Source organism: Loxodonta africana, chromosome 13, assembly GCF_030014295.1.
Source record: "Loxodonta africana isolate mLoxAfr1 chromosome 13, mLoxAfr1.hap2, whole genome shotgun sequence".
NCBI lineage: Eukaryota > Metazoa > Chordata > Mammalia > Proboscidea > Elephantidae > Loxodonta > Loxodonta africana.
This window is the reverse complement of record NC_087354.1, coordinates 41,613,300-41,636,647: the sequence shown is the minus strand read 5'-3', so window position 1 is coordinate 41,636,647 and position 23,348 is coordinate 41,613,300. Positions and strand designations below refer to the sequence as shown.

At 50.1% G+C, this 23,348-nt stretch overlaps 2 protein-coding genes across 3 annotated transcripts in view; one reads left to right on the top strand and one right to left on the bottom strand.

Moving 5' to 3' along the window:
• The window catches only part of CCDC33 (coiled-coil domain containing 33), a 104,814-nt gene extending 102,252 nt beyond the window's left edge, over nucleotides 1-2,562 (top strand). Inside the window, exons 18-21 of one of the 2 annotated variants that reach the window (XM_064267279.1) lie at nucleotides 472-638; nucleotides 1,256-1,357; nucleotides 1,936-2,022; nucleotides 2,413-2,562. In XM_064267279.1, the coding sequence (XP_064123349.1) occupies nucleotides 472-638; nucleotides 1,256-1,357; nucleotides 1,936-2,022; nucleotides 2,413-2,562 (506 nt within the window). The remainder of the gene's footprint in view (nucleotides 1-471; nucleotides 639-1,255; nucleotides 1,358-1,935; nucleotides 2,023-2,412) is intronic. The other variant, XM_010593883.3, reaches the window with a different exon arrangement.
• A 2,452-nt stretch (nucleotides 2,563-5,014) lies between these two features.
• Nucleotides 5,015-23,042, bottom strand: LOC100665050 (cholesterol side-chain cleavage enzyme, mitochondrial). Its single transcript, XM_003413934.3, has 9 exons — nucleotides 22,667-23,042; nucleotides 17,391-17,546; nucleotides 13,754-13,953; nucleotides 12,520-12,723; nucleotides 11,407-11,564; nucleotides 6,947-7,113; nucleotides 6,584-6,662; nucleotides 5,855-6,052; nucleotides 5,015-5,365 (listed from the first exon to the last, which is right to left on the bottom strand). Exons 1-9 carry the CDS (start codon nucleotides 22,936-22,938, stop codon nucleotides 5,234-5,236), a joined length of 1,566 nt encoding a protein of 521 aa, XP_003413982.2. The 5' UTR covers nucleotides 22,939-23,042; the 3' UTR covers nucleotides 5,015-5,233.
• Between the last annotated feature and the right edge of the window lie 306 nt (nucleotides 23,043-23,348).

Sequence of the window (23,348 nt, the reverse complement as noted above, 5' to 3'; positions counted from 1 at the left end):
TGTGCCCAGCCCTGTGTTGGCCTTCACTGGGGAGAGGGGTGGGAAGAGCCTGGGGGAAGAGTGTTGTTTCTGGAGGCCTTTAGAAAATAATGAAAGCTTCCACCCCTTTCAGGAGCCCTGAGGTCATGCAGAATCTGGGTGAGAGGGAGAGGGAAACTAGGGAGGAGAAACAGCTGGGGCAAAGGTCCAGAAGGGAGAGGAATGTGCAGGACACCAAAGGGAGGGAATACTGAGAAGAACTGAAATACACAACAGGACAAATGTAGGGGCAGGGTTGGTTAGCGAGAACTTGGGGTCAGATTCTAAAGGGCCTGAAGGATGGACTGAGTAAGGAACTGATCCTACTGGTAGTAGGGAGCCACTGAAGACTTGTGAGCAAAGGAAACATGGGAGCAAAATGCTGGGGAGATAGGGGCAAGGAGGCTGAGGAGGGAAAGCCCATCTCACAGATACCTGTGGTCACATTTACAGCCTTTCCCCTACTCTCAGCCTCTGGCCTTCCACCAGGGCCTGGGAGAGAGAACTTTCCCGGTGACCTATACTCAGTGCTGCTGGCGGAAAACTCAAGGCTACGGGCAGAGCTGGATAAAACCCGCCACCAGTCGGTCCCCATCATTCTGCAGCAGCAGGCCCTTCCGGTAAGAGCTGCCAGCCAAGGCTTAGCCAGGACCTGTCTTGTACTAGTCACTAGGTGTCCAGCAATCACCCCCAGCACAGTCCAAGTCGAAGATCAAGACCAGGAGCTAGGCTTGCCAGGGTCTCCCACTTGCCTGGAGTCTCCTGGAGTCCCAGTTCTCAGGCCTTACTCTTTTTCTCCTGGGGAACGTGTGAGCTGGAAAAGCTTCACCTCTACTGCCATCTAGCATTCTGGGAGAAAGCAAGCCCCTAGGAGTCCCTGGGTGGTGCAGTTAGCACTCAGCTACTAACCAAAAGGTTGGCAGTTTAAATCCACCCAGGGATACCTCAGAAGAAAGACCTGGCAATCTACCTCTGAAAAGTCACAGTCACTGAAAATACTATGAAGTGCAGTTTATTCTGAAATGCGTGGAGTTGCCATGTGTCCGAATCCACTTGATGGTGACTGGTTTGGTTTTAATAGGCCCTTGACACCTGAACTCTGACCCTTTCACCACCTGGCTGGCCTACAGCTGGCACCTACCCAGGCATCTCAGAACTCCCTGCTGGAGCATTTCCTGGGATTGATGCAGACTTGGAGAGCCCTTTCCCCATCCCAGGAGCCCTTTCCCCATCTCAGGTGGACCCCTGGGAGTTGGGAGCAGGAGGAGACTTGGCAGAGAGGCTTCAAGAGACAGATGGCCCAAGCCACTCCAAGTACACAGACTCCCTGCCCAGACAGGTGGGTGCCTCAGGCCCCAGAAACGCCCCGCCCCCACTCCACTCCCAAGGCTGCTGCAGGTGCCCCCCTGCTTTACGCAAATCCACAAACAGGTCACTGGGAATTACAGAAGAGGGGTGGGGCAGGCCCAGGAGAGTTTTTCTCTTCATCCCAGGACCCGCAGGAGGTAAGTTCTATTTGAAAGCAAACCTTCAGGTAAAATGCAAGGGATGGGGGAACCCTTGCTTCACAAATGAATTCTTCACTTTACACAAAGACTCTCAGTTCAGGGTTCCCTTCTGTGCATTAAAGGGAGCTCCCTAATGCATTACACATTAAAAAAATCAATATGTAAAAACTTTATATATCTGAAATCTGTGGGGAGAAGAGCTGTGAAGAAAACCCACCCCAGGCCTGGTTCTGAACTTCTGGAAGAAGGAGTCCTGGCCCAGGCCTGAGGCTCTGCAACCTGGGGAGCTGAGCTGGGAGCTCAGAGCTGGCTGGCTTCTCCCTCAGTGCCTCATGGCCTCCTGAGCTCACAGGACCACAGCCCCCAGCCACAGACTGGGGCCATAGGCGAGACTTCACTTTGCCCGCAGGATCTCCTTGCAAATACTTCAGACAAGTTTAACCTCATGGCCAAGCTGGAACAAGCTCAGAGCCGGATCCTGTCCCTGGAAAGCCAGGTCAGTGACTCTCAGGTGTTGGTCAGGCTGGGCTGGAGTTGGGGCTCAGCTTGTGACCAGGGTCAGGCCTCAGCGTGTGACCAGGGTCAAGGCTCAGCCTGTGATCAGGATCCAGACTCAGTCTATGACCAGGCTCAGTATGTGACCAGGCTCAGGGCTCAGCATGTTGTTACAACTCAGGGAAGGTCCATCTGTGTCTTAGGCTTTCATTTGGACCCTGTCTCCACTCACTCCTGCCACCCCTGAGGTCTCTTGGGAAGGAGTCAAGCCCACATTGCCCAGGATTTTGCTTTCTGCCTAGAAAGTAGGCTCAGGTGCTCCTCGTCCCAGCTGTCAGGGATAGGCTGTGCTGCCCCCTGACCCTCCATCTCTCCCTTTTGGTGTCTGCAGTTAGAGGACTCAGCTAGACGCTGGGGACAAGAGAAGCAGAACTTGGCCACACGGCTACAGGAGCAAGAGTATGGCTTCAGGCACTCATCAAAACCTATCCTCATAGACCTACCCGTGAGTGACGCCTCCAGAGGAACTCCTGGGGAGTAGGGGATGGGGCTGGCAGCCACTCTGTCCCCCAAGTCACTGGGCCCTGAGAAAAACCACACAGGGACCAGCTCCTGGGCTGGGAGTCAGACCCAGCCTCTAGATGCTGCTGTAACCAACTGAAGCCCTTGCTGGGTCTCAGTTTCCCCACCTGTCTGAGGAGATTGTAGTAGCGGTGAATGTAAACATTTCTAGAATGCCCCGGCACTGACTGTACTTTAAGATTGGCTTTGCTCCTGCACAGAGAAGCTTGTGGCCCACTCACAAGAAAGGCCTCCCACCCCCAACTCCATGGTGCCTAAGATTACCCCCTTAGCACGCCCCTCCTGGGCGACTGCAATGCTGCTCTCTCACCTGGCCAACCTGCCCCGACAAGAACCTGTTGCCAGAGATACACATTACTGTTTCCTCAAAACAAACAGGCCTGCTCACAACTGCCCCTCAACTCAGCCCCAGGGACCCACCAGCTCCCCAAAGCAAAGATCCTGATTTCCCCTGCTCTTGAGCCAGCTCATGGCTGGAGCCTCAGGTGCTCCTAGGGAAGGACTGAAAGGTTGGAGGGCTGACAAGGAAGACAGGCTCCCTTTGCACATGCCTGCTGAGCCTTGTGCACTCAGGGAAACAAGTTGTGACCTGCTGTGGGTAAGTGGGTTTCAAAATCTTTGACAAGTCAAAATGCCTGACACTAGACTGGATTCTTGAGGCATGGCTTGGCCAGGCAAGATGCCCTTGAATAGATGACCCTCCCCCCTCCCCGCCCCTGGCAGAGAGTGCACTTACCTCCTTACCTCCCTTTGCCCTATACACTGCAGAGCCCCCCGACCCACTCCAAGGACCACAGGCACCCCTCAAAGCAAGACCCATTGCTGCCCAGCTCAGAGATCAATCTCAACCAGCCCTCCGCCTCCCAGAACGAGTCCTCAAAGTCCCAGCAGACGCAGACCTGAGCGCTGGAGAAGGCCTCCCACCCTGTGTGCTGGGGAGTCTCATCCCACCCCCTAAAAATGACTTTATTAAATGCTGTAGTTCAGTGAGTATCTGCCTCTTTCTTGGAGCAGAGGAGCCTGGGAGCCCCAGATTTCTCCTTCCAGGCCCAACTCTGGTCTCTTGCTGGGCCTGGACCCTCTGCTGCAGCCCATAGCCACCTGCCTGTCCTGGGACAGGGACAGGAGAAGGAGCCCTGGACTGAGTCAACAGACCTGGTTCTAGATGTAAGCATGCTGTGTGACCTTGGGTAACTCAAGCGACCTCTCTGGGCTTTAGTTCCCCACCTATCCCAGGGAGAGCTTGACCTCTTTGTCAGTAAGGCCCTTTCCAGCTCTAACGTTTCTGAGTCCAAGGTGACTCAGGCCTGGAGAAGAGAAGAGAAGGGGGAAAGAGAGAAAGAGGGTCGTGTAATGGGGAAAAGCACAAAGGCTCCAAAAGCGGACCCAGAACCTTCAGATCCCGGCAGAAGAGGCCAAGCCAGCTGGGCCACTGTCCCAAGCTGGACAAGCTCCCCTGTCTTAGGGGATGTAGGTAGCTGAAGCCCAGGGAGGATCAGAGACCTGCTCACACAGTTCTGGAACTCAGAAGGATTCCAAACAAACCAGTTGCCATTGAGTCAATTTCGACTCACAGTGACCCTATAGGACAGAGTAGGCCACAAATCTACAGAAGCAGACTGCCACATCTTTTTCCTTTGGAGTGACCTTTCAGTTAGCAGCTGAGCACTTAACCACAGCACCACCAGGGCTCCTTCAGAGGGGGTTAAGGAGGCTGAAATTGAGGACCAGTGTCTGACAGTCCAAATAATGCGCTAGGGATTCTCTGCAGTCACCCTGCCCACTGCCCAGAGTTGGGCAGGTAGACACATCCCCCTGGGGCAGGAACTCTAGGCCGGGGGTGACTCCAGAAGGGGGCAGAAGTCAGATAGGGCAGAAGTATGCTGGCCTCTCACCCCTGCCCCCAGGGTCAGTCACCTCACACCCACCCTTCCGTGACACAATGCCCTGGCCAAGACTTTGGCTGGCCCTTGGCAGAAAAGTTCTCATGACTTCACGGGGGATTCCCACCCAGAGTCTCGGCCCTGCTAGGATTGGCCCCCTCTCAGTCCACCCTGTTCTCAGTAGACTCCACCCCACTCCTTGGTTCCATGGCCTGGTGGCTCCAGTCGCTCCTGGCACAGTGACAATAAGCCCTCTGTTTCCTCTGCTCCTCAAGCCCCAGGGAGCAGGGAGATTGGTCCTGCAGGCTCCTGAGTTGCTGTAGCGGGGGTGGGTACGACAGAGATGGCCTCAAATGTGGATGTCTCAGGTCCACTATACAGGCCCAGCTCGTGATGTTGACCCAGGGGTCAGGGACCGTCCCCATAGGAGTGGTGAATACCTTAGGGGTCAGATATAAATTAAAACACTTCACATAACATAGCTGTTTATTGTCTTCCTAGAATGGGCAAGGAGGGGAAAGAGGTGGAGGGAGAGAGGAACTACCAGTTGAGCTCAGAAGGTTGACCACTGAGACCCAAACCCATCCACCCAGTGGCTGCCTCCTGGTCAGAGTGGGGGCGGGAAGAAGTGGGGGTGGGGGACAGAAAATTGAAGATGCAGAGGCCGTACAGGCCCTACCCCATCCCCAGGCCTCCCTCTCAAACCACGGCAGGCCTCATGGCAGGACGGGCAGGGCCCACCTTCCATCACATGTGGAGCAGGTCCTTGTTGAGGGGCCGGAAGGTTAAGAAGATGGGCTTGTCAGGCATCAGGATGAGATTGAACTTGGTATTCACATCACTGAGATTTTGGATCTCAATTTTGAAGTTTTCCAGAATCTGAGAAAGGAGGGTGGTGAAATTAGCAGGGAGGAGGGTAGGGGCTGTCTCCCTGAGGTCAGGACTCCAGTCACCTGTAGGCAGTGCCTAGAAGGGTGATTTAGGGAGCTCCAAGGAGTTTACCTCCGGCTTCTCAGTCAACCCTTTGCAGTGCCTAAAAACATACCACCAATGCTCTGTTCCCTTGTTTTAGACCTTGCCCTTAACCCATTTCTACAAAACCCCATTCTCATCCCACTCCATCCCATCACCACTGGGAGTTGGAGAGTGGGGTGGATGGCCAGCGGACACTAGTGAGTGATGAGTGGATTAGCCCAAAAGAGAAGGCGGCAGGGGGCTGTGGGCTAGGGACTGGGCCAAGGGGGAGGGCAAGTGACTGGGGGAAGATATACCCTGGGCTCTGGACAGAGATGGGAGGAGGAGGGTTGGTGCTTTCACTAGGAGCCGGGGCCTGCCCAGGATGTCCAGATGTCCCTAAGCCCAACTTACATGGATAAGGAAGATCGTCATCTCAACCTCGGCGATGCGCCGCCCCACACACTGCCGGCTACCCCAGCCAAAGCCCAGGTTCCGGAAGTAGGTGATGTCCTTGTCTTTGTTTAGCCATCGGGCTGGGTCAAAACACTCTGGGTTGGAGAAGAAGGCGGGATCCCGACCCATGGCGAAGACGGCCACCTGTACCAATGTCTGTGGCGGGGTGGATGGAGGCCAGAGTAGCGTGACAGACAGCTTTCCCACTCCCCAACTCTCCCTTCCCCACAACTGCTCCCCAGCATGGTTACCCAGTCACCCAGGACAGGACACTCTGCTCACTGTATAACCTGGAACAAGTCTCTGACCCTCCCTGAGCCTCACCCATCAAATGGGGGTGGTGTCCCTGGCCCCAAGTCCATTAGGATCCTGGGATGCCTGGAGACAAAAGTCCACAGATGGCCCAAGGGATTGTCCGGTCCCTTCTTCAGCCCCAGAGAGCTCCCTGAGACTTAAGCCACCCCGTGGACTTTCTCTCCCAACCAAGGACTCCAGCAACATTCCAGAAATCACACCCCATGGTGTCCTCATTCATTCAAACTTGGGCTGCTACTTCCGAGGGCCCCACCAGGTTCCAGGGGAAAAGCAAGACAGAGCCCCCATCACCTCCATCTCTCTGCAATTGCACAGCCTGCCCCAGGCTCCCGTGTCTGACTGCCAGAGCCTGAGCCCCCTTGCCGCACCTACCTTGGCAGGAATCTTGTAATTACGAATAACCACATCATTTGGAAGATATCTCTGAACTGTCACGGAGATGGGGTGGAGTCTGTGGGAGAAGGACACTCCAGCTGACAGCCTCCAAGACCTGGGTACCAGCCATGCCCCCACCTCTTCACCCGGCATGGCCCCCCAACTCAGCTGCAATATCTGGGGAAACTGGAGGTAGGATCTGGACTCTAGTTTCTCCTCTCATTTCCAGTGGTCTCCCCAGCCCCCTCACTTCCTGTTACCCATCTCCTCCACCAACCCATCCTTCTAACCTTGTCCCCTGGCACTGCCCTGGCCCTGCCCAGGGGTTTTGGCAGGGGGTACAGGTGGATGTGGACTTGCCTCAGCGTCTCTTTGATGCTGGCTTTGAGGAGCGGAACCAACTTGAGCATCATGTTCATGTCTCCCTTGGCCTGGCGCCGGGCAGCCAGGACCTCTGCCCTCAGCACCTCCTGTACCCTCAGGCTGCGGGCCATCTCATACATGTTCCACTGCAGTGTCATGGATGTCTGGCAGGGACCGGAATGCAGAAGACCGGGAAGGCCTGTCACTCCTGGGGCTCTCTGAGGTCCATGACCCATGCTAAATTGTCCTTTCCAACCACCTGTCCCACACTCCTCCCATTCTCTAAAGACCGCCATTAGCAAAAGCAAAGCATAAGGCACAGGAAGCCTTCTCCCTGCCCATGCAGGATGTTGGGACAGCACTTGTCCCTTGCCCACATAAATTGAACCCACTTCCTTCCCTGTCCTCATCACCAGAAACCCACCATCTCCACAGCCAGGAGAGTGTCACCTACAACTCCACGTCAACTCCCAAAGAACTCCAGGGGCCTTTTGAGATCAAATCCTATTGCTTTCATTGTTGTACTCCTGAATGACTGTGTCATTCCTTTAGAATGCCTTGTTAAACAACCATCCCCTCCCAAGTATAAGTTCCCAAAACCTCGGGGTTTGCCTGTACCAGCTTAAAGTCAACCTCAAAGATACTGAAACCCTAACAAACAGACCTGTTTTCTATCATTGTTGCAATTAGCATGTGGCATGTACCAAGGTTAACAAGCTCATATCAATGTTAGCCAAAAGGTGTGATCTTGAGTCCTCTGCTGGGGGCATGAATGATCCTAATCGAACCCCACAGTCATCCCAAATTTCTCAGTGGTGACAAACTAAACCCATCTGGGACCACAGCCTGGGGCAGTGCTCCCTCCTGGGAAAAGAGGTTAGGACACTGACACCTTATATTACCAAGAGTCACATTTTTATCCAAAAGCCTTGGACACCCTCCTTCCTCCCAGCAGGAACAACAATGAGAAAATGTCACCCAGCCACGTCCTAGCTTAAAGTCCTTGCCTGGGCTCCACATAAAGTCCAGATATTCTGGCCTGACTCATGAGGCCCCTCAACGTCTGCTTCTTGCCTGCTGCTCCCCAAGCACCATCTCCCACTCTTACGCTCTAGCCACACTGAGCTACACTCAGCTCCTGAAGCCCAGAAATCATCCTCATGCCACCAAGTCTTTCCTCTTCCTGGAATTTCATGCTCCACCTTGGAAGCAAGTATGTACTCCTTCAAGACTCAGATCAAATGTATTTGTGGAAAGCCTGACACAGAGTAGGTACTCAGGTGATACTTGTTTAATAAGGCAATTAATTTACTGGCTGTGTGACCTTGAGCAAGTCACTTAACCTCCCTGTGCATCACTTTTCTTATCTAAAAAATGAGGACAATATTAAGGTGGCTTATAGTGGTGTTTGTGAATATTAAATAAGCTAATATGTGTAACAACCCTCTGTGAGATGGAGTGACACAGTAGCCTCAACAACAGGTTCAAACATATCAAAGATCATGGAGACAGAACAGAATCCGCAGTGTTTCATTCTGTTATACATAAGATCACTATGAGTTAGGGCCAACTTGACGGCGACTAACAACAACAACACGTGTAAAAAGCTTAAGGCCCTGCCTGCCATATAGGACATGCTCAACGAATGTTACCTGATAATAATAGCTTGTTTGGTGCAGGTGTCTTTTGGAGATCTCTTCTGACCATGAACTATGTTTAAAATATGCTTTAAAAAAAATCCACCTCTACTATGGAAAATGATATGGCACCTCCTCAAAAAGTTAGATGTAGAAATACCATACCATCCAGCAACCCTGCTCCTAGGAATATATCTTAGAGAAATAAGAGCCATCACACAAATAGACATATGCACACCCACGTTCACTGCAGCATTATTCACGGTATCAAAAAGATGGAAACAACCTAAGTGACCATCAACAGATGAATGGATAAAGCAGTTACGGTATGCACACACAGTGGAACACTATGCAGTGATAAAGAACAATGATGAGTCTGGGAAACCCTGCACAACACGGATGGATCTGGAGGGTACTATGCTGAGGGAAATAAGGCAGTCACAAAAGGACAAATTTTGTATGAGACCACTATTATAAAAACCCCAGAAAAGGTTTACACACAGAAAAAAGCAATCTTTGGTGGTTACAAGGGAAGGGATAGCTGGGGAGGGAAAATCACTAACTAGATAATAAAATATTAACTTTGATGCAAGGAAAGATAGCACAGAATATAAAGTCAGCAGAGCTTGACCAAGGCAAAGCCATAGAATTTTCCTAGACACGTTCAAAGACCTTGAGGGACCAAGTTACGCCCAGAGGCACCTCAGAAGAAAGGCCTGGTGATCTACTTCCCAAAAGTCAGCCACTGCAAACCCTGTGGCGCACAGCTCATCTCTAACACACACTGGGCCGCCATGAGTCGGAACTGACTCAGTGACAACCGGTATGTCACAGTAACACGGGAAAGTGCAGGAGACTGGGGAAAGGGGTGGTCCACAAAGGTAGATTTTGACATTCAAGAAGAGAATTTTCGTGGTATTGGGTGCTGCCTGTACCAAGAGGGCATGAGGGAGACGCCACAGTAGATGCCTTTAGGCACCGGCGGGGCTGTAGTGTGTTGAAAGGTCATCCCCCAAAAAGTTATGCCTGTGTCCTAACCCCCAGAACACTGGTCCTAAACCCCTTGGGGATCATAGGCTCCTTTGAGGAATGGCAGATGCCTTTGATCCTCTTTGTCCAGAAAAATCTAATCATCCCCAGTATGAGCTTATTTGCAAAAAGGGTCTTTGCAGATAAATTAAGGATCCCACGGTGAGATCATCTTGGATTACCCAAACCCCAAAACCCATTGGCATCCAGTGAATCCCAACTCACATCAAGCGACCCTATAGGCCAGAGTAGAATTGTCCCATAGGGTTTCCAAGAATCGGCTGGTGGATTTGAACTGCTGACCTTTTGGTTAGCAGCCAAGCTCTTAACCACTGGGCCACCAGGGCTCCTGGATTACCCAAGTGAGCCCTGAATCCAAAGATCAATGTCTTTATAAGAGAAAAAAGAGAGACACAGTGTCACAGAGACAGAGATTGGAGTGATGCAGCCACAAGCCAAGGAATGTCAAAGGCCATCAAAAGCTTGAAGAGGCAACAAGAGTCTCTTCTAGAGCTTTTCAAGGGAGCGCAGCCCTGACAAGGCCTTGACTTGAAACTTCAGTTTATTCCCTCTTAGCTCTTAGGCCTCCAGAGCTAAGAGAGAATGTCTATTGTTTTTAAGCCACCCAGTTTGTGATCGTTTGTTACGGCAGCCACGGGATACTAATACAGGTACCATGGGAACCCAGGTCTGGAGGGGGAGGATGGGAGATGACATAAAGACCCTGAAGAGCAGAGTCCAGGCCAAATTCCTCTTGCCTCCACTTCTTTGAGGCCCTGTCTTCTTCCCCGGCTCTAAGTGAGCTGTGCCTTCGCTCAGAGCCTAGAGGCTCGTGACTGGGAGGACATAGTCCTGCTCCTGGGCTTCCACCAAGCAAACCTCTAGGGGAATCTTCCTCCTCTCAAAGACTCCATGTAGAACTGAGGCCTTGCTGACTACACCTAGTCACTCCCTCTGATAAGCAAAGCAAAAATGGCAGGTCTGCCCCAAAACACTCTGCACAGGGACCTGACTTTGACCTCACACTATTACGAGATTAAAAAAACACCACCAGTTGCTATCAAGTCGATTCCAACTCATGGCAACCCCATGTGTGTCAGAGTGAACTCTGCTCCATAGGGTTTTCAATGCTGATTTTTCAGAAGTAGGTCATCAGGCCTCTCTTCTGGGGTACCATGGGTAAACTCCAGCCTTTTGGTTAGCAGTCAAGTGTGTTAACTGTTTGCACTGTACACAGACTCCCCTAGGGGACTGTTATTAGGTGCCCTCGAGTCGATTCCGACTCATAGCGACCCCATGAAACAGAGTAGAACTGCCCCACAGCTTTTTCTAGGCTGTAATAGCCAAGTCTTTCTCTCTCGGAGCCACTAGGTGGGTTCGAACAACCAACCTTTCTTTTAGCAGCCAAGCGTTTAAACATTGGTCCACCAGTGCTGGTAGGATATAGAGCCAGGTTGTTGTTGTTGTTGTTAGGTGCTGTCAAGTCAGTTCCGACTCATAGCAACCCCATGTAGACAGAACAAAATACTGCCCGGTCCTGCGCCATCCTCACAATTGTTGGTATGCTTGAGCCCATAGCTCCAGCCACTGTGTCAATTTGTCTCATTAAGGGTCTTCCTCTCTTTAGCTGACCCTCTACTTTACCAAGCATGATGTCCTCTTCCAGGGACTGGTGCCTCCTGATAACATGTCCAAAGTATGTGAGCCAGGATGGGGGGTTGCAGACCCCAGGGCAGCCTGGTGAGGAGGGCATGTGCACACAGAGGTCACTGGACCCTACAGCAACCTTACCGTGTCCACGCCGCCAGCCAGCAGTTCAATAGCATTGGCCTTGATGTTGTCAAAGGGCAGCTTGCTACTGTCCAGGAGGCGGTAGAGGATGCCAGGGTAATTGTCAAAAACTTTTTTTTGTCTCAGGTCCCCATAGAACCTCTGGGTATATTGTTCAGCTGGGGTGGGGGTGGGGAGGCAGAAGGAAAGAAAAAATAGTCAGGTTTCCTGCAGGCTGGAGGGAAGGACAGTGATCTTTAATAAGAAACAACACCAAGAGCTCAAGGATTCTGGAGCTGTGTGCTTTTTAAGCTTCTGTTTCACGGAGCCCTTTCTCTGTACTGTCATCGTATCTGCTTTTTCATTTAATTCTTGACCACAACTCTATGGGGTAAGTAATATCATCCCCACTCTACAGAGAAAGGAACTGAGGCCCAGAGTGGTTAGTCACTTGCCCAAGGTCAATGGATGTAAGGGGCAGAGGAGGGATTTGACTCCAGGTCACCACCATCCAGTCAGCCTTCTCCCCCTGGCCTCCCAGTCTCTCTCACCCAAGTCCTAATCTTCTGTTACCAAGCACGGCTGTGTCTGAGACGTTGACCCTTAACCTCCTGGGGATCACAGGCCCCTTTGAGGAATGATGGATCCCTTTGATTCTCTTTCTACAGAAAAATCTAACCATCCTAACAGCCAGCACTGGGCCACCATTTCCAGGGGTTCTGGGACCCTCCTTATGCTGATCCCTGCCCGTTAGGGGGTGGGTTACTTACATGGCATGTTGACATAAACCCATCACCAGGGAATCGATTCTGACTCATAGCAATCCTACAGGATAGAGTAGAACTTCCCCGTAGAGTTTCTAAGGCTGTAAATCTTCAGGGAAGTAGATTGCCACATCTTTCTGCCTTAGAGCAACTGGTGAGTTCCTACCGCCAACCTTACAATTAATAGCCGAGCACTTAACCATTATGTCACCATAACACAGAACAAAGAGGCAGGCCCAGACCTGGGCCCTCCAGCTGATTTTCTCTGTCCCCGCCCCAGGCCTGGGTTCCTACTCCCTGAGATAGACAGAGTTCTCTTGCTCCCCTTCCATACTTGGCCATTCAGGGGTACAGCCAAAGGAGCCCTCACCTTTACTGAAAATCACCTCCCATGCAGCCACGTGGTCCCTCCAGGTCTTGGTCCTGAGCAGGCGGAACAGATCTGGGGGGATGCTGAGCATGGGGACGCTAGTGTGGAACATCTGGTATACCGCATCAATGAACTGCTGGGCCTCAGGATCCACCGTCTCCTGCAGTATCCCCAGCCGCTCCCCAAATACAACGTTGGTGACAGCTATGGAGGGAGGCAGAGCTTGATGAGCCGTGGCCCTGGCCACCACAGAACCTCAGCTTCCAGAGGTCCTCAACTCCCTGGCTTGCATGTGCACACACACACAACACACAACACACATGATCTCTTGCATCTAACCTCAGCCTCCTTCCATAAAGAAGCTGATCCTTGAATCCCAAAGGGCTGGGAGAAGCTGCCTTTCTTGTAACCACCCAGGCCCTCCAAAGGGACTTGCAGAAGACCCTGAAAGAAGATCACTTGGGTGGGAGCAGTGTCTCCTGCAGAGCCAGAAGACAGCCCAGGCCAGGATAAAACTGCTACCCCCACCCTTCCAGCAGCACCCCCGAGCAGCCTCTGGACTTTCCTCCTGGGAAGGGAGATTCCTTTCTGTAAATGAATTGGTTACATCCTGAAACAAGTCACATGGAATTCTGGGAGATGAAAATCCCTGAGTAATTGGTCATTCAGGATTCAGTCTGGCTGGGCCTAAGAAGCCATAGGAAGCCCAAGATTTTCCCAAATACAAGGTCAGGAATTTGAATCCCAATTTCATACCAAGTTCTAAGCACCCCAAATCTCCTACAGTGACCCTCCCTATCAAGCCACAAATCCTTTGCATATGCTGTTCCCTCTGACTATACTGCCTGACCTCCTTACACCATCTAGATAACTCCTACACATCCTTCAATACTCAGGTTAACTGCCCAAGCCTACCTTCCCCTCCCAGGCCTTGAAGGTCTATGTCCTAGAAGAAGGATATTTGCTGAAGGAAGGGCTAAGCCAAGCTCTGGCTTTTGAAGGACTGTGGCAATGGGACCTACGCTTTGGGGACTCTTGCCCCCACAGCATGAGTGCCAAATGAGAAAGTATACAGCTCCCCCTGGGTAGCTGATGGTGGAGGAGGTATTCAACAGCTCATCCCAGAAGCCAAGCGCAACGCTTCTGCAAGGTCTGCCCTGGGTCTCAAGGTAGGACAGTGGACCCTAAGTTCTCCCACCCCAGACCCACTGCGTGCCAGGTACAAGGCCCTTACACTCAAAGGCAAAGCGGAACAGGTCATCACTGATGTCCCCTGAGTACTTCCCAAAGCCTTGCTGATTGATGCGCCTGTGCAAGAGGCTGACGAAGTCCTGAGACACTGGGTCCAGCAGGGGCACGAAGTTTTTTATGCTCTCCAGAGCCATCAGCTCCTGGTTCAGGGCTAACCGGTCTTTCTTCCAGTCTTCTGACTTCCTGGAAAGATATGGGCCCTCGGGCCATCATGATCACAGACAGCCCCCAACCTGGCAAGCACCTGGGGAGGGGGACTCTCCCAGGATGCCAAGGCTCAGCTGTGTGTGCCCAGCATTCATGTCAAGGTGCCCCACCTCCTCCCAATACCCTCTGCCTCTCACCTCCTCTCTGCTCCCGCCCAGCCTAGGAGAGAAGACAGGGAGAAAGAGGATGAAGGAGAACAAAATCCTGAGCTCCTGCCACTTCCTCTGCTGCTGCAAGCCAGGAACTTACCTTTTATAACCTTTAGGAAACTTTCAGGCCCACCAGTCTTTGAGTCAGCTGCCAGGCCTGCCTTCCACATGGCTTCCTCTTCCTCCTGGCCGATGCTCACCGTTCGCTATTCAAAGGGCCTCTCTGTGTCACTTTTTATGACCTGTCTCTGCTCCTTTGCACCCCATGCCCCACTACTCATGCTGGTGGTGCTGGTGGTGGGGATCCCAGGTGCCCAGAATTGGGATAATCTTAACCCTTGATTTGTGGCCTTCTCTTGAAAATTGGGAAACCCTGGTGGTGTAGTGGTTAAGCGCTCAGCTGCTAACCAAGAGGCTGGCAGGTCGAACTCACCAGGTGCTCCTTGGAAACTCTATGGAGGAGTTCTACTCTGTCCTAAAGGGTTGCTATGAGTTGGAATTGACTCAACGGCAGTGGGTTTTTGCTCTTGAAAATTGATTCATCCAAAGCCCCTTTGTGGTTTTTGGTTTGTTGTTGTATTGTTGGTTGTAAGAATGTTGTTATAAACTCCCCACCCCACAGAAAAACTAGGAACTGGACAATACCTTAGATTGGACTCCCTGGTCCTCCTGCATCCCACCCCTTGCCTCCCCATCTAAGGGAACCACCAACTGAATCGCTTGCTTTCTTTTGCAGATAGTGTTATCTGATTGTTACAGATTGAATTGTGTTCCCCCAAAATATATGCTGTAAATCCTAACCTCTATGTCTGTGGTTATAATCCCATTTGGGAATGGATTGTCTTTGTTACGTTAATGAGGCAGGATTAGTATAGCATATGTCTTGAGTCAATCTCTTTTGAGATATAAAAGAGATTAAATAAGCAAGCGAGAGAAGCAGAGAAGGGGGAAGATTGAAGTCAAGCCACATGGAGATCTGCAAGGAACCAGGAAACAAGCTGAAGAGGCAAGGACCTTCGCCCAGAGCCAACAGAGAAAGAAAGCTTGCCGCTAGAGCCAGCGCCCTGAATTCGGATTTCTAGCCTCCTAGACTGTTAGAAAACAAATTTCTGTTTGTTAAAGCTATCCCCTTGCAGTATTTCTGTTATGGCAGCACTAGATAACTAAGGCATTGATCCACCTTTATTTCTAGAGATAAGTATGTTTCTAAAACATACTTTAAAAAAAATCTATATTCGTTTTCTACATCTTACAAAAGCTGTCATGCTTCTGGGATCTGAGTCCATTCATTTTGACGGGTGTATACCATGGTTTACTCACTTATGCCCCAGTTGAGCATTTGCCTGTTTTCCTGGCTTTTGCTATTATTCACAGCACCCCCTGCAAACATTCTAGCACACGTCCCTGGGGTTTCTTTGGAGTATATCCTTGAGAGCTGCTGAGTCATATGTATGTGAATGTTCAACCTTAGGAGATAATGTCCAACCATTTTCCAAAGTGGTGGTACAAGTACACCCCCACTAGTAATGTATGGGAGTCCCTGGGTGAAACGAACTTCTAACACACTCAACTGGTAACTGTAAGGTTGGAAGTTTGAGTTCACCCAGAGGCACCTTGGAAGAAAGGCCTGGTGTTCTGTTTCAAAAAAATCAGCCATTGAAAACCCTGCAGAGCACAGTCCTACTCTAACACACATGGGGTCACCATAAGTCACAGTCGACTTGATGGCTACTGGTGGCAGTATCGTATGAGAGCTCCAGCTGCTCCACGTCTTCCAGACACTTGATGTGGTCACATTTTAAAATGTTGATGAGCAATTTAGTGGAAAATGCTATCTACTATGCTTAAATAGGAGCCCTGGTGGTGCAGTGGTTAAGAGCTCAGCTGTTAACCAAAAGGTCAGCTGTTCGAATGAGCCAGGGACTCCTTGGAAACCCTATGGGGCAGTTCTACTCTGTCCTTTAGGGTCGCTATGAGTCAAAATCAACTTGATGGCAACAGGTTTATGTTTAAATACACCGAAAGTGAAGAGGACTTGAAGCACTTACTGATGAAGATCAAAGACTACACCCTTCAGTATGAATTGCACCTCAGCATAAGGCAAAAATCCTCACAACTGGACCAATAAGCAACATCATGATAAATGGAAAAAATATTGAAGTTGTAAAGAATTTCATTTTACTCAAATCCACAATCAACACCCGTGGCAGCAGCAGTCAAGAAATCAAGTGATGTGTTGCATTGAGCAAATCTGCTGCAAAAGTCCTCTGTAAAATATTAAAAATCAAAGATGTCACCTTGAAAACTAAGGTGCACCTGACCCAAGCCAGAGTATTTTCAGTCATCTCATATGTATGCGAAAGCTAGACAATGAGTAAGGAAGACCAAAGAAGAACTGATGCATTTGAATTATGGTGTTGGCAAAGAATATTGAACATACCATGGACTGCCAGAAAAATGAACAAATCCGTCTTGGAAGAAGTACAGCCAGAATGTTCCTTAGAAGTGAGGATGGTGAGGCTTTGTCTCATGTACTTTGGACATGTTATTAGGAGGGATCAGTGCCTGGAGAAGGACATTATGCTAGGTAAAGAAGGTCAAGTAAGGTGTATTTAAGCTTATATGTGACAGACTGACTTGATTTGTAAACTTTCACTTAAAGCACAATAAAAATTATTTTAAAAAAAGAAGAAGAAGGTCAGCGAAAGAGAGGAAGACCCTCAACAAGATGAACTGACACAGTGGCTGCAACAATGGGCTCAAACATTACAAGGATGGCACAGGATGGCAGTGTTTCATTCTGTTTTACACAGGGTCTCTATGAGTCAGAGCTGACTCACCGGCATCTAACAACAACAACATGCTTAAATACACTGATTTGTCCACCTTTTTCCTGTCCCTTTAGACTGTGGGGGACTCAAGGTGGCAGGAACCTGCCCTACTTATCATTGTACCCCTAGCCCTGGCACAAGGCCTGGCGTGTCGTAGGTTCTCAATAAGGCAAGACTTAATGAATGAAGCAGTAACTGAGAACTTTGCAAGGTCTTATCTTGCCCATTCAGATCTTCCGCCTCACCAGTTCCCTGAAGGTTGACCAGCAGTTCATCATCCCCATCTTTGCTTTAGAGAGGTAAGAAGTTGACAGGCTTTACCCGGAGGCCCCACGTAGAAAGGGCAGAGGGAAGCCTGGACCTTGCCCCTGACCCACAGCCTCTGCCCTCCCCTCATCTCCATCCATCCCCTGGGAGATGGCCCAGAACTCACTTGAACAGGACCCCGATGGGTTTCTTGTAATGCTGGTGATAAGCAGTCCAGGGTGGGACGTGGTAGCGTTCTGGGAGGGGGCCCTCAGACTTATAGAGAATGGCCGCATCTTCAGGGCTGACAATAAAAACCGAGTCCATGGTGCCTAGCTTCTCCCTGGAGGGTCGGGGGAGAAGGGCTGTGACATAGGATCCAAGGAGAGCCATGGAAACCCTGGGCAGGGTTCTCAGCATGACCACATACTGGTTAAGAGCATATACTTCGGAGACAGAGGGCCTGGGTCTGGATTCTGGCTCACAACTTACTAGCTGTGTGATCTGAGGCAAGCCCCTTAATCTCAAGTCATACAGCGAGTCCCTTTACCTCTCTGAGTCTCCATTTCCTTTCCTATAATATGGAGATACATATAGTACCTGGTGCACAAGTTTGCCGAAGGACAGAATGATATGGAGTGTATAGATGTGACCCTTCTTAAAGACTCTGTAAGTAACAGCTTTGCTATCATTCTTAGCACGGTTGTTGCAGGATCAGCCTCACCCCAGAGCCTTTCTTGGACTTTCAAGTCCTCCGCTCATACCCACCTATTCTGTGTTCTGACCCTCAGCACCTCCACCCTCCATCCTCGTGGAAATTATAAACCTGCCACACTTGACATATCACCACTGGCATAACTCCACACACCGTGAAAGAACACCAGTCAGCTCGAGTTTCGTGTAGGTCACCAGGTAGGCCACCTATCAGGCCAACCAACCCCTTCTAGAGTCTCGGACTAGAATTCCGGGAGCAGCCATCCTGCACCCAAGAGTCGGACACGGAACAAAGCACTTGTTCTCTTAACACAAAACTGCGGTGAAGCATCAAGCCCCAAGTATAGATATACCTGCCACAGTGTTTTGCAGACAGTCTCTATTAAATGTTGTGAAACAACAGAAAAGTCCACTTCAAGCTTGTGTCCACCTTTTACGTAAGAAAGGAATCCAAGATACACTTCAAGGCAAAATATCAAGACTAAAAAACACACGGTTGCAAGCCAAGTATGTATGTGTGTGTGAGAGAGAGAGACAGAGACAAAGACAGCTGTGTTACCCACTGACTCACAAAGTCTTGGCCTGCCTTCCCAAGCCTCTCAGGCCTTCCCTTGTCCACAGCTTCCCAGAAAGTTCCCTCAGTGATTTTCTGGCCACTACATGTCTTTGCACCACTAACCAGTGCCCCATTCCACCCTGCAACCCCACTCCAGTTCAGCAAAGTCCTTAAACTGCTATCATTATGATCAACTTCACTTCTGGAAATCTAGCCCCAGGGGATGATCCAACACTGGCCAACCGTGCCTGAGAGAGGAGGCTGTTCATGCCAGCATTGTGGCTAATTGCAAAAAATGAGAATGGGCTAAACACCAGCTTCAAAGAACTGGTTGGAAAAATAGGGCACATTCAAACTATGCAATACTATCCTTCCTTTTAAAGTTATGTTAAGGGAGAAAGAAAAGAAGCCCTCCTTATGTCCTGGGACAACACTAAACAGCATATATAATATGTTCACTTTCTTAAAGGTACATGAATATTATCGAAACAGATTGTACGTGACTTCAAGTCTTCATTTGTGTTTGTCTGTATTTCCTAAATTGTTTGGTAAGAACTGAAACAGCTTTTGTCTGAAGAAAACCTCCCACAAAAGTTGTATTTAAATTCCTCACATTGATCCAAAAGTTTATCATTTTCTACACTATAAGTTACAGAGTCATAATGGACACAGACTAGAAGAGTCCAACAATTTGGGTTCCAGCTCTGGTTTTGCCCTGCTGAGCTGTGTGAGGTCAGTAGACCCTTCTCCTCCCTGGGCTTCGGTTTCCCCACCTGTAGATGGCGACAGAAGTCCCTGGGTGGTGCAAATGGTTAACACGTGCAACTGCAGACCAAAAGGTTGGAGGTTCAAGCCCACCCAGAGGGACCTCAGAAGAAAGTTCTGGGGATCTACCTCTGAAAAATCAGCCCCTGAGACCTAAATATAAAATCTAAAACGATAAAGATCATGGAAGAAAAAATAGGGACAAAGTTAGGGGCCCTAATCCGTGGCATAAACAGTGTACATAACATTATAAAGAATGTAGATGAAAACGAGATAACTGGGAGCTCCTAAAAATCAAGCATCTATGTTCATCCAAAGACTTCACCGAAAGAGTTAAAAGACTACCTACAGGCTGGGAAAAAGTTTTTAGCTATGACACTTCTGATCAGCGCCTGATCTCTAAAATCTACATGATTCTGCAAAAACTCAACTGCAAAAAGACAAATAACCCAGTTAAAAAATGGGCAAAAGGTATGAATAGACACTTCACTGAAGAAGACATTCAGGTAGCTAACAGATATATGAGGAAATGTTCACGATCATTAGCCGTTAGAGAAATGCAGATCCAAACTACAACGAGATTCCATCTCACTCCAGCAAGGCTGGCAGTAATCCAAAAAACACAAAATAATCAATGTTGGAGAGGCTGTGGAGAGATTGGAACACTTCTACACTGCTGGTGGGAATGTCAAATGGTACAACCACTTTGGAAATCGATTTAGCACTTCCTTAAAAAGCTAGAAATAGAACTACCATACGATCCAGCAATCCCACTCCTCGGAATATATCCTAGAGAAATAAGAGCCTTCACATGAACAGATATATGCACACCCATGTTTATTGCAGCACTGTCTACGATTGCAAAAACATGGAAGCAACCAAGGTGCCCATCAATGGATGAATGAATAAATAAATTACGGTATATCCACTCAAGGAAATACTACACATCGATAAAGAACAGTGAGGAATCGGTGAAACATTTCATAACATGGAAGAACCTGGAAGGCATTATGCTGAGTGAAATTAGTCAGTTGCAAAAGGACAAATACTGCATAAGACCACTATTACAAGAACTTGGGGAAATAGTTTAACTTGAGAAGAAAACATGCTTTCGTGGTTACAAGAGGGGGGAGGGAGGGAGGGTGGGAGAGGGGCATTCACTAATTAGATAGTAGATAAGAACTACTTTAGGTGAAGGGAAAGACAGCACACAATACAGGGAGATCAGCACAATTGGACTAAACCAAAGGCAAAGAAGTTTTCCTGAATAAACTGAATGCTTCGAAGGCCAGCGTAGCAGGGGGAGGGGGCTGGGGACCATGGTTTCAGGGGACATCTAAGTCAATTGGCGTAATAAAATCTATTAAGAAAACATTCTGCATCCCACTTTGAAGAGTGGCGTCTGGGGTCTTAAATGCTAGCAAGCAGCCATCTAAGATGCCTCAATTGGTCTCAACCCACCTGGATCAAAGGAGAATGAAGAACACCAAGAACACAAGATAACAATGAGCCCAAGAGACAGAAAGGGCTACAGGAACCAGAGACTACATCATCCTGAGACCAGAAGAACTACATGGTGCCCGGCTACAACCAATGACTGACCTGACAGGGAACACAACCAAGAACCCCTGAGGGAGCAGGAAAGCAGTAGGATGCAGACCCCAAATTATCATAAGACCATACTTAATGGTCTGACTGAGACTGGAAGGACCCCGATGGTCCTGGTCCCCAGACCTTCTGTTGGCCCAGGACAGGAACCATTCCCGAAGCCAACTCTTCAGACATGGCTTGGGCTGGACAATGGGTTGGAGAGGGATGCTGGTGAGGAGTGAACTTCTTGGATCAGGTGGACACTTGAGACTATGTTGGCATCTCCTGCCTGGAGGGGAGATGAGAGGGTGGAGGAGGTTAGAAGCTGGTGAAATGGACACGAAAAGAGAGAGTAGAAGGAGAGAGCGGGCTGTCTCATTAGGGGGAGAGTAATTGGGAGTATGTAGCAGGTGTATATGGGTTTTTGTGTGAGAGAATGACTTAATTTGTAAACTTTCACTTAAAGCATAATAAAAATTATTTAAAAAAAAAAAATCAGCCCCTGAAAACCCTATGGAGCACAGTTCTGCTCTGACACCCATGGGATCACCATAAGTCAGAATCAACTCGACAGCAACTGGTTAAGGTAGGGAGAATAACATCAACTTCAAGGACATGCTGCAAGGCTTAGGTGAAAGTGACTCAGAAAATAAAGGGCTGGATAAAATGAAAAGTCATTCTTGTTCCTGGGAGGTGGGGAGAGGAATTGGGGAAGGAGGCTGAGGGAAGGAAGTGGGGACAGAGGAGAGATTACCACGAAGCAAGGTTGGGGACAGGGGCACCACAGACCTAGGAGGTGCAGAGAGAGGAGGAAGGGAGAGACACTGGAGCAATCTTCTCCCACATCCAAGCACTCAGCAACTCCCATCCCCAGGCCGTCCCATCTTCTCCCCCTACCACTTTTCCTACCCCCCACTTGCACCAGTTGTAAGACTCCAGTTTAGACTTCAAAAGGGATTGTGGGAGAAGGGAAGTGACCCTGAGGAGTGGGTAGCTAGACCCAACACAAACAAGCAGCTTGCCCCTCCACCCCACCCTGCCCCAGCCCATGTTTCATAGCCGAGCCCTTTCCCCAGCTTCCTGTGCCAATGTCTTCCTGATGTCCCATTAGAATTGAGTTGATAAAAACCCTTTCACTTAAAGCAAAATGCACTGCTTTCCCTGACCCCACCTATCACCTCCACCACCTCCTGTCCCTCTCAATTGTGCTCTCAGGACAACCCAGGTGTGGCTTGAAGGAGAGCCACCTTAGAAGTTGCTAAAACGGGAAGGAATAAGACCTCCCACCCAGGACGGTACCCAGGTCACAGGCCTGGGGCTCAGAGACCAAGAGACTAAAGGCCCCTCGTAGCAGGAAACCAGGCAGATACTTGGGAAAGGTAAATCAGCCACTGGGAGCCTGGCATAGGGGAAAGGGATGAGGTTAGCACCCCAGCAGGGCAGAGCTCTAGCTGTGTGACCAGAGCAAGAATCCTAACCTCTCTGAGCCTGTCTCCTCCTGACAACAGGGGTAATAAACCACCCTTACAGGCTGTCCTGAGGATAGAGGATGTCAGCAGGCATCGAGTAGTGCTTGTTCTCTTACTATTCCCATAAAATTTCAAAGGGTGTGGGGCCTAGGGAGGGTTGAGACCTGGGGGCTGGGAACAGACCCCACAATCTGAGAAGAGTTTCCCTTCTCCAGCCACCTTCCCCGGACCTGGAAGAGATCAAATCAGAAGGTAGATGAGGAGCTTGGAATGGGGGAGCCAACGATTTAGGGAGAGGGTAGCACAGCTGGGTTGCCCAAGCCATCCCACCGCCCAATTCCGTCAGCCCCCACCCTCTGCCAGGCTTACCTGTAAATGGGGCCAAACTTCTGGAAATTCTGGACCTGGCGGTAGTGGAGTTGGTGCAAACCCTTCTCCCTCCAGAAGTGGTACAGGTTCAGCCAGCCATTGTCACCAGGGGAAGGGACTTCACTGTAGGGGCGAGGGCTTTGTGTGCAGATGCTATTGGCTCCTTCTCCAGTCGGCACCCTGGGATGCCCCGGGCCCTCCCACAGGGCACTCAGGAGGGACCGGAAGCCTCTGAGCCGGACTGAGCGTGGGGGGAGTCCTCTAGCCAGCATAATGTCCCTATGACCACTACTGTCCCTATCCCACTGCTGGAACGACGCTGGCCCTGGAGCCACAGGCCAAATTTATAATTCCAGCTCAAGGTTAAGCAAATAGCTATGAGTCACTTGGTGTCCCTCCTCCTCCCACTGACTCCAGCCCACACGGGGCCCCTCCCAGAATGGGGTACTAGGGCTCAGTCTCCAATGTCTTTAGCCAGAAAGTCTCCCCCTGAGATGCCCGCCTGGGCCCCTGCCTTGGCTGGGGCTGCCTCTGGTCTCTGCAGTGGGGTCCAGCCACAGGCTGGTTTCTGTTAGGATGTGTGGATACCACAGGGCTGGGGGCAGGGGGTGGTGATAAGAGGCCAAGAGGAAGTCAGAGCCACTTTGCCAGCTCTGGGGAAGCATACATCTTATACACAGTA